This window comes from Microchirus variegatus, assembly GCF_963457635.1.
Source record: "Microchirus variegatus genome assembly, chromosome: 6".
Classification (NCBI taxonomy): domain Eukaryota; kingdom Metazoa; phylum Chordata; class Actinopteri; order Pleuronectiformes; family Soleidae; genus Microchirus; species Microchirus variegatus.
The window spans coordinates 28,531,047-28,550,308 of record NC_139807.1 but is presented as its reverse complement, the minus strand read 5'-3'; the positions used below and the strand labels follow the sequence as shown (position 1 = coordinate 28,550,308).

At 46.3% G+C, this 19,262-nt stretch overlaps 2 protein-coding genes across 2 annotated transcripts; both read right to left on the bottom strand.

Annotated features, from left to right (window-relative positions):
- Nucleotides 1-423: 423 nt before the first annotated feature.
- On the bottom strand, nucleotides 424-14,759 carry LOC310928341 (transient receptor potential cation channel subfamily M member 1-like; the record flags this gene model as incomplete). Its single annotated transcript, XM_083890864.1, has 28 exons — nucleotides 424-983; nucleotides 1,041-1,411; nucleotides 1,495-1,627; nucleotides 2,667-2,869; nucleotides 2,954-3,098; nucleotides 3,340-3,360; nucleotides 4,032-4,206; nucleotides 4,363-4,614; nucleotides 5,231-5,359; nucleotides 5,457-5,597; nucleotides 5,680-5,811; nucleotides 6,445-6,673; nucleotides 6,771-7,063; nucleotides 7,948-7,977; nucleotides 8,284-8,424; nucleotides 8,495-8,545; nucleotides 9,344-9,478; nucleotides 9,662-9,838; nucleotides 10,028-10,128; nucleotides 11,256-11,328; nucleotides 11,652-11,775; nucleotides 12,215-12,389; nucleotides 12,666-12,837; nucleotides 12,912-13,036; nucleotides 13,113-13,326; nucleotides 13,413-13,599; nucleotides 13,677-13,753; nucleotides 14,676-14,759. The coding sequence occupies 28 exons, from the start codon at nucleotides 14,757-14,759 to the stop codon at nucleotides 424-426; spliced, it is 4,650 nt and encodes a 1,549-aa protein (XP_083746990.1).
- Nucleotides 14,760-15,407: 648 nt separating this feature from the next.
- On the bottom strand, nucleotides 15,408-18,872 carry tppp3 (tubulin polymerization-promoting protein family member 3). Its single transcript, XM_083890989.1, has 4 exons — nucleotides 18,831-18,872; nucleotides 18,401-18,601; nucleotides 17,173-17,326; nucleotides 15,408-16,581 (listed from the first exon to the last, which is right to left on the bottom strand). Exons 2-4 carry the CDS (start codon nucleotides 18,586-18,588, stop codon nucleotides 16,387-16,389), a joined length of 537 nt encoding a protein of 178 aa, XP_083747115.1. The 5' UTR covers nucleotides 18,589-18,601; nucleotides 18,831-18,872; the 3' UTR covers nucleotides 15,408-16,386.
- Nucleotides 18,873-19,262: the final 390 nt, after the last annotated feature.

Here is a 19,262-nt window from a genome sequence, read left to right as displayed (position 1 = left end):
AAACTTACTATTTACATGCATATATATTCATTGTAGATTAGGCTTTTTTACATACATTTTCACATCAGAATCCCTGAAATGAAAAAAATAACTTGATTACTAATGATGTTAGTCCACAAACCTGATTGATCATGTTATTGATCATGTGATCAATCAGATGATCGATCAGTGTGGGACAGTCGGTGGTGTTTGCTGTCGGTAATTCTTCATGTGACCAGCAGAGGGAGTCACAGTAAAGTGTTTTTTGTTTTAATAGAATTAAAGGGAAAATTCAAGTTTTACCTTAAACAACATTTAAAAAAAACTGGAACTGTTCCTTTAAATCAGACTGTCACACACACACAGATGTCTGTTCCTTTTTAAATAAACATATAGATTTATTTAAACCTGAAATCAGACACAGAAACATGAAGACGTCTCACTTCAGTCCTTCAGGTCCGCATGTCTCTGGTCCTGGTCCTGGTCCATGGTTGCCCCGCCCACCAGGTCTGCGACGCTGCAAGACAAACGTTGCGTCTCCTTGTTGTCCTTCGTCCTCCTTGGGTTGACGTTGAGACTCTTGGAGCGCAGCGGTGGATACTTCCTGTTCTCCTCCTCCATCAACCGTGCTTCTTCCTGTTGCTCCTCCCCCTCTTTTGTGTTACTATGGTTACTGTCCATCAATGCATCTGCCACTTCTTGTTCGGGGTGGGTGGGGGCGGGGCAGCTGCTGCGGGTAAAAGAGGACAAATACTCAGTGACCACAGACGTGAGCAGAGGGAAGGACTCCGCCCCTTCCTGCTGTTTCTCCGCCCCTTCTTGCCGTTTCTCCGCCCCTTCCTGCTGTCTCTCCGCCTCAGTGTTTGTGTGGTCACTGTGAGGTGAGGCAGGACGGGAGTGGGCGGGGCTGAGGTCTGAGTCACATGGAGAGATGAGGATGGACAGAGACTGTGCCCTCTCCCGAGGCCTCACGTCCAGAGTCGACCCAAACTCCTTCAGGTCACCTGGAAACAGTAAGTGTCAGTAAGTGAAATATTACACGAGTCCCCTCCCCCTCACACATTTAAGCCCCGCCTCCTGACCTGCTGCGTCTCCTCCTCTTCTGTCCGGACTCAGCTGGCTGACCCTCCGGTCCTGCTTCTCTGCGTCCTGGTCCTCGTGCTCCAGCTGGTACCGGTACAGACTGTAGCCGTCGGCGCTGGTGACGCTGCCGTGACGCAGCAGGGCGCCGGGTTCGCAGATGGACGACGCCCTGGAGCACGAGCGCACCAGCACGCTGTGGTCCACGCCCGCCAACGTCTCCAGAGCGGCCATCATCCGTCCGGAGTAGTCCTCCAGCTGAGACAGGCGCAGGTCGACCGTCTGGAGGCACGCCTTCATCGAGTGTTCGCGCTCGTTCACTTCCTCCAGACGCATGGACATGTTCTCCACCCTGAACACACACAAACACGCAAATTAGCCACAACATAAAAACTGTGTGTGTGTGCGTGTGTGTGTCTGTACGTGTGTGTGTACCTCTCCGATGTGACTCTGATTCGTTCGTTGTTTGACGACTGTTTCTCGTCGTCTTTCTCTCGGAAATATTCCTCCACACACTGTTCTTCAAACTCATGGAGATTCTTCAGCTCGTCAGCGTTCAACACCAGCTCTGAGACACACACACACACACACAACATTGAGAAAGTTGTCGTACAGACAAGGCCACATTATACTTCTCCGACTACGTAATACGTTATCCGACTGCTTAACCACAGAGACACCTCGAGCCTTCATACTTCTGCTTCGTGGTGACGGATACGCACTGCAATTTCCCGCCCGATCAGCAGGGGTCGCTACACAAGGCTGTTGTGCTTTTGGCTACAGTGAGCAATGGTGTCCGAGAGAGAAAGACTGTTGTTGAAACAGTGGCCGTTTTTTCACTTTTCTGTGTCACGGAACGCAGTTTTAAGATAATTTGAGGCAAGAAGTTAGCAATGTAGAGTCTAAACATGTGCTGTGTGTATTAAGATATGACGTATTATAATTTGCGACGTTGTCGGCGGTGATCAGCTCCACCTCTGTGGGCGCTCGGTGCGCACTGTGAGCCGGCACAGAGCAGCTTCGCTCGGCCTGTCCTGAGGACCAATCGCAGCTCTTGCAGTCTCCGTTGTCCCTTGACGGAGTGACGGACACTTAAAAAATATTTCGTGCAGTCGGAGACGACGCAGATGCTCTACGACAGCCTCTGCGTCGACGCAGAGGGCTCTGCGTAACCTACGCCTATGTTCCCCGGGTCCTATGTTCCAGGGGTCCTATGTTCCCCGCTTTGTATGTGACCGGGGAACATAGGACCCTTTCTCTAACCCTAATCCTAACCCTATGTGTTCCCCTGTCACATACAAAGTGGACCTTTTTTGGGAAAAACGGGGAACATAGGACCCGGGGAACATAGAACGACCCCACGTGGAGCACCTCCGAAACCAAGTGCCTGATCGGTATCTGGTCGGAGGACGAGATCCAGAAGAAGCTGGAGTCATCCAGGAACAAGGTGGCCTACGTAAAAATGCAACAGCGGGGGAGGCCGGCTACGATCGTACAGGCGAGCAAGTAAAGTAAAGGGTGTCCTGCCAGATTCCCGGGAGGTGTGTCTAAAGACGTAAGCATAATGTAAAGTGGGCCAAAGTGTGACAGTTTTGTGAGAAACGTACGGAGTCCCCTCTCGCGGTCGTCATGTTCGCCCTCAGGTCTTCGCTTCCAATGACAGCAGAGCATCTTCAGGACGATGTAGACGTGGGGGACGATGATGAGCGGCGGCGGCAGGATGGGACGGTCGTGGAAGGTCATGATCAGCTGATAACGCTGGAACTTCCACACCTGGTTGGAGATGGACTTCACCTCGAAGAAGGTGTTACTGTTCGGAGGAAGAGGAGGAACATGATGACGGACATGATGATATACATGTGTATATGTGTGTGTTTGTGTGTGTCTCACTGACTTGAAGACAGCGATGAGCAGGTTGACCAGCAGGATGTTAGCCACCAGCAGGTAACAGGCCATGATGGCAGGTGTGAGCCACGCCCCAGGAATACAGGGAGGAAGTTTCTTCCCGTCCTCGTCATACAAGTTTTCTCCACACGGGGCTGAAACGAGCAGGTGTCAAGATGTCAACTTAAATCAGAACTGCAGTGAATTGATCAAATATACAATATGTCACATGATTATACCAGATTTGTATCAAAGTCAGAATATTTTAGCTTTTTATTTTCCATATTAAAATACTTTTATGTGCGTTTGTTGCAAAGGAGTCACAGGAAACAGTTTGCTGCAGCTACATTTACCATTTTAAATGTATGACTACATTTAAAATGGTTAGAGACTTACGATTAATTTCCATGGCATAAACTGTGCGACAATGGAGAAGAAGAAGAAGAACAGACTTAGTCAAGAATTCAAACAAAGACAGTCTTTAAAGGTGCATTATGTAATAAATCTAAAGCAACTGGCCATAAAATCCTCCTAATATGTCACAGAGACTCAGGAATAATGTTCATATAACAAACTGAACTCACCAACAACAACAGTACAGACAAAATATTTGCATTAAAAAATATATTTTGCAGACTGCAAATCATGTTTATGTTTTGAAATCATGTTTTGGCATGTGGCGCCACCTACCGCCATCTACCAATCATTGCAGTCAGTAGAGTCTCAGCTGCCAAGCAACCACGGGTTGCCAGTTATGTCAGAAAAAAAAAACCTAAAAGACCTCGGTATTTAGCATTTGAATGTAGTAACCGTTTTTGGCCACATTCTTACATATGGCACCTTTAAATATAAAGCAGAATGTGTGTGTTATTGTCAGTGATTGAGTTACAGTTTATGATGGAGGGAGAAGAGAAGCTCAAACTAAAGCTAAAGCTGACAGAAAATCAACAAGAACCGTTATCCCTTTATCCAATCAGGAGCTAGAAGATGTTAGCCCCGCCCCCTCACCAAATGCGAGATGATGGAGCGAGAAGACACTACAGTCAAACATGAACTAAAGAAAGTCTTACTATGAACTCTAGTCTTACGGTCTATGGAGTCGGCAAACACCTCTCCGTAGATCATCCAGTACGGCATGTAGAAGATGTTCCTCGCCAGCCGCCATGTTGGCTCCTCGTCCGGGTGGAGGATGGCCTGACGGGCCACGCCGAAGCTCATCAGCACCACGAGCATGATGACCACAAAGTACAGCATGTCGACCATCTGTAACAAACAGGTTTCACGTCAGCAGAAGAGGATCAGTGACGTCTGTCCACGTGTAAGTAACTAACGTAAGTTTGGCTGATGAAAAGAACGTTCCTTTACGTCGGTTTCAGGAGACAAAACAGGAAGTGATAATTAGTGTTGACGATGTCGTACCATCTTCCCGATCATCATGACGTACGGTCCCAGGTACTTGTTGACGCCAAAGATGTCGAGGACACGTATGTACCAGAAGATGATGTCCACGCAGTAGATGACGCGTCCGTAGCCCATGTACGGCTCGTTCTGCAGCCGCAGCAGTAAACCCAGCAGGAAGACGGAGATGGCCGCCAGGTCAGTGATGTTCCAGTAATCCTCCAACCACACGTTAATCTTCTGCTTCAGCTTCCCCGGCTCCGACATCAGGATCTGACAACAGTCAGACCTCAGTGAGGTCAGGGGTCACACGACCATACAGCAAACAGAGAGTTTGTTTGGGAGTGACAAGGGAGGCCAGGATTAGGAATGAGCATATAATCCAGGGTTTGGACATAAAGTCAGAGAGTGAAGGTTGACATATTTGGACACGTGCAGAGGAGGAACAGTGATGCTGTTGGACAAAGGGCGTTGAAGATGGAGGAAAACCACAGAGAAGGTTCATGAGGACAGCTGGTGAAACAGAAAAATACTGCCAAATAATGAGCTATTGTAAACTTCCACCAAGAAACTGGCTGCCAAATAGTGTGCTGTTCGAGACATCCACCAAGAGGCTGTCTGGAAAATAATGAGCTGTTTTCTTTATCCGTCGCTGCCAAATACTGAGCTATTCCACACATCCATGGACAGAACGAAACAGACTGACTGCCAAATAGTGAGCTGATGGAAGAAGCTGCAAATACTAGCAAAGATAAAACCTTCTGAAGATCAGAATCTGAGATTATCCAGGATTTAAAATCACAGGAAATATCAGGGGGAAGGACGGAGGAGGACGGAGGAGGACCCTGATGGACGGAGGCTTTTCTGCTTTGACGTCAGGTGTGTTTACCTGTCGGACTTTCTCCAGACCCAGAGTGATGATGTAAGAGATGACGATCCACTCCTGCAGAGACGGCCATCGCTCCATCTTCACCAGGATGATGTAGTTATACAACATCAGATACACGAGGTACGAGATCTACGCAGAGACAGGTGCACGTCACGTGACCGGGAGGAGGAGGAGGACATTATTATCACCATGGTAACGCTGACATCTCTCTACAGTTCAAACATACCGTGTTGAACCAGAACTTTGTGAAGGGGGCGTTGTAGAACTCGTAGATGGTCCTCCTGATGGGAATCCTCCTGCGATGTTTCTTCTGGTTTTCTTCTTCGTCTCCTTTCTTTGACGTCGTGTCGAAGTTTGACACAGCGTCCTGAAACAAGACATCGATAAATAAACGAAAAGGATTTTTCTCTCCGACACTGTTCATGACACAGAAGCTCCTCTGTTTCTACCTTGCTGGATTTGTTGTCGTCGTCTTTGCTTTTGTTGTTTTCGCTCTCTTTGGACGAATGATATAAAGTTTCATCTCCGAGACGGAAGTCCATGAGGAGGATGGCAGGAGGGAAGACGATGCCTAAAATCACCTGGAGAACACACAGAGGAGGACAAGCTCTGTTTCATGACTGTTGTGAATTTTCATTTACATCTTCAGCTTAAATCAAATTGACCACATATTCCATTGATAATCTATGAGTCTGTGTATGAATGAAAGTGAGTGAGATCACTTCCTGTCTGCGGAGAACCAAGGTTATATGGTTAACCTCACTGCATCAGTAGAAACACTGACTGCACTGTGAGCGCCCCCTGCTGCTGTCGACATCTTCGTCAGATTACGTTTCTAAGATATCTACGTCACAGACAGACTCTTCCAACAGGAAACTGTACTCACTCTCCCACACCAAAGTCCATAGATTACAGCACACAGGAGTCGTTGGTCCACTTCTGCCTCCATAACTAAGTTCAAATATCTTATTTTGTCACTTCAGCGTTTGAAATGCTTTGTTCAGATTGACTTCAGTGACACAAAGTGACCACACGAGGGAGCAGAGGACCAGAAGCTCCTGTGTCTCTCCCGTCAGCTATAAAAACTGTGCCTGGGCTTCACAGGGCAGTCAGTGCTAACTATGTGTTAGTACTTGAGAGATTTTTAAGAAGACACCTGAAGTCTGGCATTCAGATCTTCCAGGTGCATCTTCTCAGTGATGTGATGTTTGTACCTTGAGGCTGTTGCTCTTGCCCATCCTCAAACAGCCCATCCACATGTCGGTCAGCAGCATCTGACTGCAGGTGTGAGCGATGAAGTCTCTGTGTTTGGCAGCGACGGCCAGTTTCAGACACGTGGAGTTACTCCAGTTCTTCAGCTCGTAGGTCAGCAGCTTCATGGCTACCTGCTCGTCATGTTTGTACGACTGATCCAGCAGCTCATAGGCCAGCTGTCCAAACTCCCTGCACAGAAAAGACCCGGCAGCGCCTCCATTAGGCTGTGACAAGCACCACACAAGCACGCAGACCAGTAAACTGAACTCTGGTCCATGGAACTCACTTGGAGTTGTTCTCCAGGTCCTGGTAGATGTCGTCCACCAGCTCGCTCTGAGACGACTCGTGGGCCATGGCCTTGTACAGTTTACACGCCACCAGTGCTTTGGCCATGGCCTCCTCCCCCCGCTGCCACAGGAACAACGCCATCTTCTGGCGCTTCATCAGCACCGCCCACACCATCAGCTCGTGGAAGGGGTACTGAAACCTGCTGAGCTCAGGGTCGTCCACGTCGATGTCCACCTCTTCCTCCTTCTTCTTGCTCTTCTTTCCTTTTCCCTTTGGACGAGGCTCATCATCCTGCGGGGTCCAGAGCATGAGTCAGAAGAACACGTCAGGGAATAAAAGAGCAGGTAAAGTCTAAAATCATCACCACAATAACAACCACAACAACTACACCAACAACCACATCCTCAACAACAATTACATCAACAACTACATCAACCACAACAACTACAAGAACCTCTACAACAACTACATCAACCACCACAAAAACTACATCTACGTCAACCACAACAACAACCTCAACAGCAACTACATCAACCACCACAAAGACTACATCTACATCAACCACAACAACCTCAACAACTACACCAACAACAACAATTACATCAACCACAACAACAATTACATCAACCACAACAACTACAAGAACCTCAACATCAAGTACATCAACCACCACAACAACTACATCTACGTCAACCACAACAACCACAAAAACAACCTCAACAACTACACCAACAACAACCTCAACAACAATTACATCAAAAACGACATCAACCACAACAACAACTTCAACAAAAATTACACCAAACATTATATCAACTACATCAACCTCAACAACAATCACAACCTCAACAACTACATCAATCTCACCAACTACAACAACCTCAACAATAGCTACATCATCAACCTCATCAACAACCTCAACAACAATCACAATACATCAACCTTAACAACTACAACAAACTCAACAACATCAACCTCAACAACATTACATCAACCTCAACAACAACTATATCAACTTCAACAACATCAACAACTACAACTTTAAAAACAACCCCAATAACAACTACATCAACCTCAACAACTACAACCCCAACAACTACACCAACCTCAAAAACAACTACAACAACTACAACCTCTTAAAAGCAACAACAATAAGAACAGTAACAATGTCATACCTCCATCCCCAGAAGTTTCAGAGCTTTGGGCTGTAAGAGAACAGAAGGTAAATAAATTGATTAAAGGGATAGTTCCTTGTTCTTGAAGTGTGGTTGTATGAGACACTGACACATGGCCAGCTAAAATGTTTGACAGCCATGTTTTCATTGAGCCTCTGAGTCTCAAGCTGGTTGTCAGCAGTAGGGGGCACTCGCAGCACAGTTAGCATTGACTATGTGTCATTACCTCATACAGCCATGCTTCAAAAACCCGAACTATCCCTTTAATGTTTCCCCTTTGAATGAGTGGTCAGATGAGTCCATGTCTGAGGCCTCTGGGTTTCTGATGCTGCTCACTCTCTTCAGGCCGTACAGGTTGTTGTACAACGTCCTGAAGCTCTTCCTGGTGTAGATACAGCGATAAGCTCCGCCCATCAGGAGCTCCAGGACCAGGCCGATGTCGATCAGTGTGATCTGGTAATCTGGAGGGAGGTTCCCCTGAAACACAAAGGTCAGAGTTCAGATCCATCAGATGTCCTCAGAGAGTGTCCTCAGAGAGCGTCCTCACCTTCTTCACGTCTCTGACCACAAAGTGCAGCGTGTTGGCCGGCCCCAGCTTCTGCTCATAAACAAACACAAACATACACTTTCAGCTGGACCCGTGTCTGGGTCACTTCCTCTTCTGCAGTCCACTCACTCACACACTCACTCAGTCACAATCGACCTGAACCAGTGTCAGTGAGCAGGTCACTGATAGTGGGCAGCACTGTGCTGCTCTTTAATCTGACAATAATGCAGAATAAAGCAGATTAAGGTTAAAGGAGCAGCAGAATGATGGACCATAAGCTGCACATGTCATTGAGAATATAGAGCTTTGTTCCATTAATCATTCAGTCGCATTTCATTCTGTTTAACATCAGAGTGACTAACGAGGGGGCGGAGTCACAGGTGGAGAAAACTGAGGACCCAAACACAGGTTGCAATAAAAAAATAAAAAACATATGGAATTAGATTTGTGTGAATATTTTCAAACAAGACTTTATAAAATATATTTTATATTTTATATATAAAATATATTTAATTGTTTGAAAACACACTCTTTGCGACATGGTTTTTGTTTGTGGACGGGCCTCAGGAAGCTGCCTGCTGATTGACTACTGAATTTTTGAGCGACAGCATCGTTCCCCGTCGACATCAGACAAAAACAATTGTAAATATCTCACGTTTATAATCTGACAAACGTCAGATATTTACAATTACTTTGTCACAAATCTAATTCCATGCAAACAAAGACACTGGAGACGTAGACATAATCACACACAGGAGACACAAAGCAACAAAACTCACACAAGGAAAAACTTGGAACAGAAACCCAGACACAGGAAAACAACAACAACAACAACAACACAACACTGACGGTGTTGTACAGCTCCTCCAGACGAGGAATGGTCAGGAAGTGATGGATGTTGACTCCGTTCTCAATCAACAGCTTCACAAAGTCCACTCTGTCCAGAACCAGAGCGTCCATCATGGCCTGCTCCAGGGAGTTCACCTGCAGGGGGCGCAATCATCCACTCCGTCTCCATCATAATTATCATCACAATACATAACATCTACAATAAAAACATCATTGTCAGTGCGACCAATATGTTTAGGTTTCTGCATCTGCTCATTAAACATCATGTTGACGTGGTGTTGTTGTTGACGTGGTGTTGTTGTTTGCTGTGTCTCTCACCCAGCTGAGCAGCTCCAGTTTTCGTGGATCCGTCTCTTCCGGTGGTTCTGGTTTAGTTTTTCCTCCTTTTCCTTTCTTCCCTCTGGCTTTTCCTTTCCCTCCTGCTGCTGCTGCGACTGTTGTCCACCGCGATGATGATGGACTTTTGGGACGGTCAGTAGGTAAGACAGAGGCAGGCTGGACAGGGACACACACACATACAATGAGAGGACAAAAAGACCGCCTCATCCTTGACTTCTGACTCTCTCACACAATCTAAAAAACTAAAAAGTGACCTTGAGAAAGGCCCCAGCAAATAAAATGTATTATAATTTAATAACGGTAATTACAGGACAGTTGAGGACAGACATGTGTGTGTGGACTCACAGGTCTGTGGTGTCCATATACAAAGATCTGACTTTGAGCGATGTCCACTCTGTTCCAGGCCAGAGCCAAACTCAGCTGATCTGAGGCTGAAGCATTTGTACCTAATGATGAAAAAACACAACAGGTGAGTCTCTCACACACACACACACATCTACTTCATGAATGACATCTATCAAGAACAACTGGGTGCAGTACCATAAAATGTATGCAGGTGGAGCCCCAGAGCAAAAAGTGTGTGAATCACATGGGCTGGAAAACAGGTTTTTGTACCAAATTGAGGACTGTTAAAAACAGAGTATCGCATGTTTATAACCTAAGGAAGAGATTTGCATGAAAACAAAGTGAGGACCGGCCAAAATGTCCTCACTTTGTAAAAATGACCTCACTTTGTTGGTTAAAAACCCTCACTGGTACTCAGTATGCAGCAAGTACAAGATCACACACACATTCTTGTACTTGCTGCATACTGAGGACCGGGTAAAAAATGCTGGCAAGGTGACCAGCATTTCCACTTTATAAATCAACAAAATTACAAATATCTACTTCATGAATGACATCTATATAGAACTACTGGGTGCAGTACCATAGCATGTCTGTAGGTGGAGCCCCAGAGCAAAAAGTGTGTGAAACACCAGGGCTGGAAAACAGGTTTTTGTACCAAATTGAGGACTGTTAAAAACAGAGTATAGCATGTTTACTAGCTAAAAAAGTGATTTCAATGAAAACAAAGTGAGGACCAGCCTCACTTTGTAAAAATGACCTCACTTTGTTGGTTAAAAACCCTCACTGGTCCTCAGTATGCCGCAAGTACAAGGACACACACGCACACTTTCTTGTAGTTGCGCCATACTGAGGACCAGGTAAAAAATGCTGGCAAAGTGAGGACCAGCATTTCCACTTTATAAATCAACACAACTACAAATATCTACTTCATGAATTACATCTATATAGAACTACTGGGTGCAGTACCATAACATGTCTGCAGGTGGAGCCCCAGAGCAAAAAGTGTGTGAAACACCAGCGGTGAAAAACAGGTTTTTGTACCAAATAGAGGACCTATAGCATGTTTAAAACCTAAAAAAGTGATTTCAATGAAAACAAAGTGAGGACCGGCCAAAATGTCCTCACTTTGTAAAAAGGACCTCACTTTGTTGGTTAAAAACCCTCACTGGTCCTCAGTATGTATCTGCAAGTACAAGAACACACACACATACACTCGCACAGTTACCTTTGAGCAGAGCAGTGAGGATGGACATTTCTATGTCCTGTTGTCCTTCTGATCCCATCCTGAAGACAGTGATCTACACACACACACACAGAACAGGGGTCACTGGACGCACTGGTCACCTGTGTCTCCTCCTGGACGACAGCAGCTGTCACAGTTTGATGGACACATGAACGATTTCACCTCTGTGTATTTTAATCATTTGAAGAGCAGCTACAGCTGTTCTCAGGATGAAGCAGAGGATTGTGGGATTAAATAAAGAACAATCTGGACTAAGAGCTGCAATTTAGGGTCAAAGGTAAAACCTTTGTCATTATTGTAAAGTGACAGTGAACAGGTGTCACGGTCGAGGTCACGTCGCCAGTGTCACGTGACCATGAGGGAAGTCATGTGACCTACCAGGGCTTTCTTCTTCATGCACTCCATCACCATGAGGAAGATCTGCTGCGCCTGACTGCGGCTGTAGTTGAACGTTTTCTGGATGGTGACGAGCAGCTGATCTTTGACACTGTCACTCACCAACCTGAGAAACAGCACAGACACCAGAGCTGAGTGCACCGTGAGCGCCCCCTTGCTGCTGAGAACCAGCCCTGAGTCACAGAGGTCTCAGTCTCAGTGAAAACACCCGGAAAAACAGACTTTATCCACTTAAAGGTGCCATATGTAAGAATGTGGCCAAAAACAGTTACTACATCCAAATTCTAAATACCGAGGTCTTTTAGGTTTTTCGTTTTCTGACGTAACTGGAGCCGTTAATGTTAGCACCACTGCCCAGTAACATAATCTGCTTATACATATTAGCATATTAGCATATAAATCACTTATTTTACAGCCTGAGACACTTAATCAGTGGTCAGTCTGTGTCACTGCTGCCTCGTGTGGTGAGTCTGTGTCACTGCTGCCTCATGTGGTCAGTCTGTGTCACTGCTGCCTCGTGTGTGGACACTGGACAATGTCCTCACCCGTCCTCCTCACAGTATCTGTGAGCGAAGGAAATTATGTCCGAGGCTCGACCGCTGCCGTCGCAGACCACGACGGGGACCGGAGGCTCCTCCTTCAGACTCTCCATGACGATGGAGATGATGTTAGGACCTCCCTCCAGGATCAGACACACAACAGGGACACCCTGACCCAGACCTGCAACACACACACACACACACACACATGCAGAACGTTTAGTTTAGCTTTATTTAGCCTTTAGTGTAGCACAAACCCTGAAGAAGCCGAGGTCCAGCTTCTTCTGAAGAAGCTGAGGTCCAGCATTGACAGCTGACCTTTGCTGACCCCGCCTCTCTCTCTCAGCTCCAGGCATACGATGACAAAGGCAAACCCACAGGTCACATGACGTGGTACTGGTTCAACACAGGTTCTCTGTGTAGAGAAACCTCCCACAGTGCAGGTCACATGACTCACGTGTGTTGATCTTCTGCAGGGCGATGTGCTTCTCCAGCTGGCGGCGGAGGCGGACCTCTGCACCGTACTTCCCACTGGTCCCGTTGTCAGACAGGATGAAGTGGGAGTGACTACTGTTCAGCACAGACAGTTTACTGAGTGGGTTAGACATGGTCTGGTAGGGTCTGGTCACCTGGAACAACAGAGTAAGTTCAGTTGTCTCCAGTCTTGTTCAGTCCAGTTCAGTCTCGTCTGGGTTTGACTTACGTCTCTGCCGATCAGGTCCTCTTTGTTCTCGATGATCCCCCACGGTGCGATGCCGATGGCACAGACTTTCCCTCTGGACTTTGACGAATGATCCTTCAGAGCGTCTCCAACATGGCGGATCACCCCTGAAACAGGAAGGATGTTGATCTCGCGAAAGCACCGACGTGTTGTACCTTAATTGTCCAGTAGGAGGGCTCGTACCTGTGCTGACTCCACCTGTGAAGATCCAGGCTCCCGTGGTGACGGCGGCTTTGATGAGTCCTTTTCCAAACACCTGCTTGAGTTTGGGCGGCAGGTCAAAGTTCTGGAGGCCTCCGTGGACAGAGATGAGGAGCGTGGGCAGCTCCAGCTGCCAGTCCTTCACCATCAGGTGCAGCAGGGAGTCCGGCTTTGAGTCGTGGGACACCCGGATGTACTGAGGAGGAGGAGGAGAGAGGGGGCGTGGTCAGAGACAGACAGACCTGCTTCGCTCAAACATCACACCTGCTGTTGCCACGGTACCATGGCCTTGTTGATATGTCCTCCGCCCTGGAACTCGATGACTCCATAGGCGTCAGTGGGCGAAGTGTGGGTGTGTTTGAGGGGCGTCCACCTCTCTGCAGGCTGGACCAGTGGAGCTCCGCCCCCTTCCTCTTTGACCGCTGGAGGGACAGAGGCGTGTTGGACCAGGAGCTGACCACAACTACACCTGATTGACAACAACACACTATTAAAACATGTGTGTGTCTCTGTGTGTGTTTGTGTGCGTGTTTGTGTGTTGTGTACCTGCTGGTGTCTTTGCTGGGAATAATGTGGACACATTCTCTCTTCACAAATGTCCTCTCGATCCAGGCTCTGTGGACCTGAGGCGAAACGATGAGGTTTGTGTCATGTGATCACATTTGGCACGATTGTTCATGTCACCATCATTTATCTGTCTAATTACTAAGAGAGAGGAGCTTTACATTTCTTTATGCATTAATCCCGTAATGCTGCATTTTAATCCCAAACACAGAAGAGATTAAATAATGTTTCCTGTGTCTTTAAATCCACACAACATTAAAGACTGTAAAGTGACTGTACTCCTCATCTATAGCGTCTACGTCTACAATCAGACACTCTGATGCTGTGTGTTAAAGCCGTAGTTGAAGTTTTTTAAAGACACAGAGGTTCACGCTCCCACACCAAAGTCCATAGAGAAAATCAGTTATTGATCCACTGCTGCCTCCATCACTAAGTTCAAATGTCTTATTTTGGCACTTCAGTGTTTCAAATCCTTTGTTTAGATTGACCTTGGTGACACAAAGTGACCACACGAGGCAGCAGAGGACCAGCAGCTCCTGTGTCCCCGTGAGCTAAAATCACTGATTTTCTCTGTGGACTTTGGTGTGGGAGAGTGAGTGGTTTACAAACTCCAGTTTCCTGTTGGAAAAGTCCATCTCAGAGCAGTTCACACACACACACACACACACTAACAGTTTAATGTGTGACAGATTACAGTGAGAATAACAGGATATCTGGATTATCTGGTTCATAAATGAGATTATTTTTTTTTAGATTATTTTTGTTTCACTCTTTAATTATAATTTTTAACAGAAGTGAAGTGAACCTGCAGCTCTGAGTCAATCAGAGACGGACAATCGGAGACAGTTGAGGATTATCGATGAGTGATATGTTGTCCTTTATCAGAGCTGTGGTCAGCGAAGCAGGAAGTGATCGGGTCACATGATCGGGGGGGTGGGGTGAGTCTTGGTCTCAGGTGTCTCAGTCTTAGATGAGTCTTACCTTCTGTGATCCAGAGGACGCGCTGCGTTTGATGGACGAGCGTTTGAAGGACCCGTTTGTCTCTCTCCTCCCTCTGCTGTCCATGATGGTGAAGTTCTGTTGTCCTACAGCAGCTTCATCCTTGTCCAATTCTGTTGTCCTCAATCCTGTCCTCCTCTGTTTCCCTTGTCTTTTCTGTCCTCTCTAGCGTCTGCCCTGCAGCCAGTGATGCCTCCAGGCATCTGTGGTGGGTTGAGGACAGAGGGAGACCCGTCCTCCCTCTGTAATCAGGATTAGTGGTATGCTGCTCTTTAATGGAAGCAGATTTAATAAATGGTGATTGAAGGTAAATCTACTTTAGACTCAGAGGGTTATTTCACCTGCTGGAGCCAGGGGGCGCTCACAATCACACAGATTAACCACAGGTGTCACATGACACAGGCTTTGCTTCTCACAGGTGGGGCCTGGATCGAGATCTAGATGTGGTCCTGGACCTGGACCTGGTGTCACACGGCTTTGCCAGTCATTACAGAAGGTGTACAGTGTTCACTGTGTCCAATAACACATGAATGACACAATCCTTCTGAAACAGCACCAGGACATGATCTACAGAAGGATGCGCGGCCAAATATCACGGAGCCACGACCCATCCAATCGCCAATTACCCATCAACCCTCAGAACGCCACATCTGAGACACGTGGGTCAGTGAGGACAGATCACATGACCTCAGAGAAACTGTGTTTGGGGTTTTTATTCAGTTTTTACATCAAAGAACTTCCAGTTTAAATCACATGAATCCAAAAGTGCTGCAGTTTGAAGACAAGAGACAGACAGTCAGAGACAGATAAGATACAGACAGAGACAGACAAGAGACAGGCAGTCAGAGACAGACAGAGGTGAGTGTACATGTGGATGTGTCTCCTCTCTGTCATCATGGAAGACACATGCAAATTTGAGACAAAAACAAAGCCAATGTAGAGAGAGAGAGCGAGATCAGGTAAAGAAAGAAGGGGCAAAGCAGAAAGAGTTGAGTAACTATGGTAACTTACTTCTATCATCTCATATCATACTTAACTGTCAACATTGTTAGCTTAGCATTAGCCCCAGGAGAGTAGTTAGCTTATTAGTATTATCCTAAGGTTATTATTTAGCTTAGCGTTAGCCTCAGGAGAGTAGTTAGCTTAGCATTAGCCTCAGGGGAGTAGTTAGCTTAGCATTCGCCTCAGGTTTTATTTAGCTTATCATTAGCCCCAGGATAGTAGTTAGCTTAGCATTAGCCACAGGACGGCAGTTAGCTTAGCATTAGCCTCAGGTTATTATTTAGTTTAGCATTAGCCTCAGGAGAGTAGTTAGCTTAGCATCAGCCTCAGGTTATTATTTAGCTTAGCATAAGCCTCAGGAGAGTAGTTAGCTTAGCGTTAGCATCAGGTTATTATTTAGCTTAGCATTACCCTCAGGAGAGTAGTTAGTTTAGCATTAGCCTAAGGTCATTTGTTGGCTGTATTTATTCACAGAAGCATCCGAGAAAAACGTAACAGAGATGACTCAGTGTTTTGTGTGAACACTGACACATGTTTGAGGACAGAGTTGATCACATGCTCACCTCATATAAACTGCATCACTTCTGTCACATCCATGTTGTACGTGTGCACGGACACACACAAACATGCACACACGCGCACACATGCACACACACACAGCTCTCAACAGGGGGCGCCGCCACCCGCCTCCTTATTTCTCTCCCTTCGTCTTGGATTCGTACGTCCCGGCATGCTTATACGCTCCCACGTAGCCAGTTTTCTCCACAAGCTCTTCGCGGCCCTCGCGACCTTTGCCCCGGCCGCTGTCATCAAAGCGTTCCTTGTGTGAGCCAGTGTAGCGGGACGTGTCCGTGAGACGGTCCACGGCCCCCTTCTTTGCCACTTTCTGATGAGAAAGAACAGGTAAATCATACCTGCTGATGATGTCATGTGAACAGTCGTACATGTGTGAACAGTCGTATTAATATGAACAGTCATACATGTATGAACAGTCGTACAGGTGTGAACAGCCGTACAGGTGTGAACAGTCGTACATGTGTGAACAGTTGTATGGATGTGAACAGTCGCACATTTGGTGTGAACAATCATACGTGTGAACAGTCATATATGTGTGAACAATCGTATGAATAGGAACAGTCGTACATGTGGTGTGAACAGTCATACATGTGTGAACAGTCGTATGAATATGAACAGTTGTACATGTATGAACAGTCGTGCAGGTGTGAACAATCGTATGAATATGAATAGTTGTACATGAGTGAACAGTGGGATGTATATAAACAGTCGTACAGGTGTGAACAGTCGTATGTTTATAAACAGTCGTACAGGTGTGATCAGATCCCTTGCGACGGATGTTGACACCAGGACTGAACTTGAAACATGAAGCTCAGGTTTCAGGTCAGAGTTTGTGTCAGTTTTCACAGATTGTGTTTGTGTTGTATCATGTGACGAACACCGTCACACAAACAGGTCTCACCGTCACACCCGCATTGGTGGGCCCACCCCCTTCCACCAGCTTGTAGATGGACTCTAGCGCCTCCTCTTTGCTTTGACATTTGAACCTCTTTGGAGCGAGCTCCTGCAGAGCTTTTTGAAACTCCTCATATGTGATGACCCGAGCCGTCTTCTGTCTGCACACACACACACACACACACGAGGGGGGTTAGGGTTACAGCAAATACACGGACCTGGAGTGACTTTCCCACCACAGAGTCAGGTTGTCCTGTGATCGTAGCAACAACAAACAGGATATAAACACTGTTGTTGTCCGAGTTCACACACGAACATATGACCTGACCTCAAATGAGACGACTGGAGAAATGCATTAAAGTTGTGAGAGCACTGATGCTCCACAAAGGCAACACCAGCTAGCATTCAGATAATGTTAAAGGTGTAGTTCAGGATTTTTGAATTGTGGTTGTATGTGGTACTGACACATCATTAGAACTGACTGTGCTGTGAACGCCCCCTGCTGCGCCCTCAGAGTCTCAGATATCTACATCAAATGTTCCAACTTGAAGTTTGTAAACCACTAACTCTCCCACACCAAAGTCCATAGAGAAGATCAGTGATTTTAACATCACAGCACAGTTGTTGTTGATCCACTGCTGCCTCCATCACTAAGTTCAAATGTCTTATTTGTCAGTGTTTGAAATCCTTTGTTCAGATTGACATCAGTGACACAAAGTGACCACACAAGGCAGCAGAGGACCAGCAGCTCCTGTGTCTTTGGTGTGGGAGAGTGGTTTACAAACTTTTCCTGTTTCCTGTTGGAACAAAATGGGACTGGTTCCTGATGTGGTCCTGGTCTTCATTCTGTCCTTAACTCAGGTCTGGTCAGTTAAAGGTGCATTATGTAATAAATCTAAAACAACTGTCCATAAAATCCTCCTAATATGTCACAGAGACTCAGGAATAATGTTCATATAACAAACTGAACTCACCAACAACAACAGTACAGCCAAAATATTTGCATTAAAATATTAAAAATTTAAATATTTTGCAGACTGCAAATCATGTTTTGGCATGTGGCGCCACCTACCGCCATCTAGCAATCATTGCAGTCAGTAGAGTCTCAGCTGCCGAGCAACCACGGGTTGCCAGTTACGTCAGAAAGACCTCGGTATTTTGAACTTGAATGTAGTAACCGTTTTTGGCCACATTCTTACATATGGCGCCTTTAAGGACCAGGTGTGAACACTCACTTCACTTTGGAGAAGACGATGTCGACATCGGTGCTGGTGACGTTCTTGCCGTCGATGATCTTACAGTCCTTGCACAGTTTGGCCCAGTTCTTCCCGTTCATCTCCTTCCCCGTCGCCTTCGTGTCTCCATGAATCGCAAACCTCTTAAAGGCTGCGAGGACGTGCTCCAGGTCAGTGCTCTCCGCCATGACGGAAGATTATCTGCACACAACAACACAAACATGTCACGTCACACTGAACCGCAGGCTGACGTGCACATGTGTGCGTGTGTCCTGTAAATACACTAAACTAATAATGAGGAGTGACTGATGTATGTTAGTGTTTGTGTGACAGTCTGTCCTCACCTGGACATACATGCACACACCTGTTCATCTGTGCTCTACACTTATCAATCAATCAGTCAGTTAGTGCAAAATGAGCAGCGTCTTACCTGTCTGTCCTCTGTCCTCTGTCTCTCTCTGCAGCAGCTCAACTGAGCTCTGAAGTGCAGAGGACTTGTTGTCGTGTGTTTATTCCATCGCCATGACGACACTCTGACTAACAGGGAGGGCAATAAAACAGAGAGAGGGAGGGGGAGAGAGAGAGAGAGGAGGGGGCGTATCCATGTGGCCTCAGATGACATAATTTGAATAATTAAATTTGTGCTTGTGACATCACTGACTCACTCTGTGATGTCACAGTGTGTTTTATTAATAATAATAACTAGTAAACCTCTCTCTTTCTCTCTATGTGTGTCATGTGACAACAACATTCAGTGAAAACCTCAGGGTTACACTGACCTCTGACCTCAGATTAACTGTTTAACTGGTTAAGATTAGTGATAAGACTTTGATTAGTCTGTTTAAATGAATGGAAGTCAATG

What these genes read in the sequence shown, in the direction of transcription:
- tppp3 (XM_083890989.1), bottom strand. Translation starts at nt 18,588, where the DNA reads ATGGCGGAGAGCACTGACCTGGAGCACGTCCTCGCAGCCTTTAAGAGG. An exon ending in ATCGTCTTCTCCAAAGTGAA is followed by an intron (nt 17,327 to 18,400) that starts GTGAGTGTTCAC and finishes GTGTGTGTGCAG; the next exon opens with ACAGAAGACGGCTCGGGTCA. An exon ending in CCACCAATGCGGGTGTGACG is followed by an intron (nt 16,582 to 17,172) that starts GTGAGACCTGTT and finishes CTTTCTCATCAG; the next exon opens with AAAGTGGCAAAGAAGGGGGC.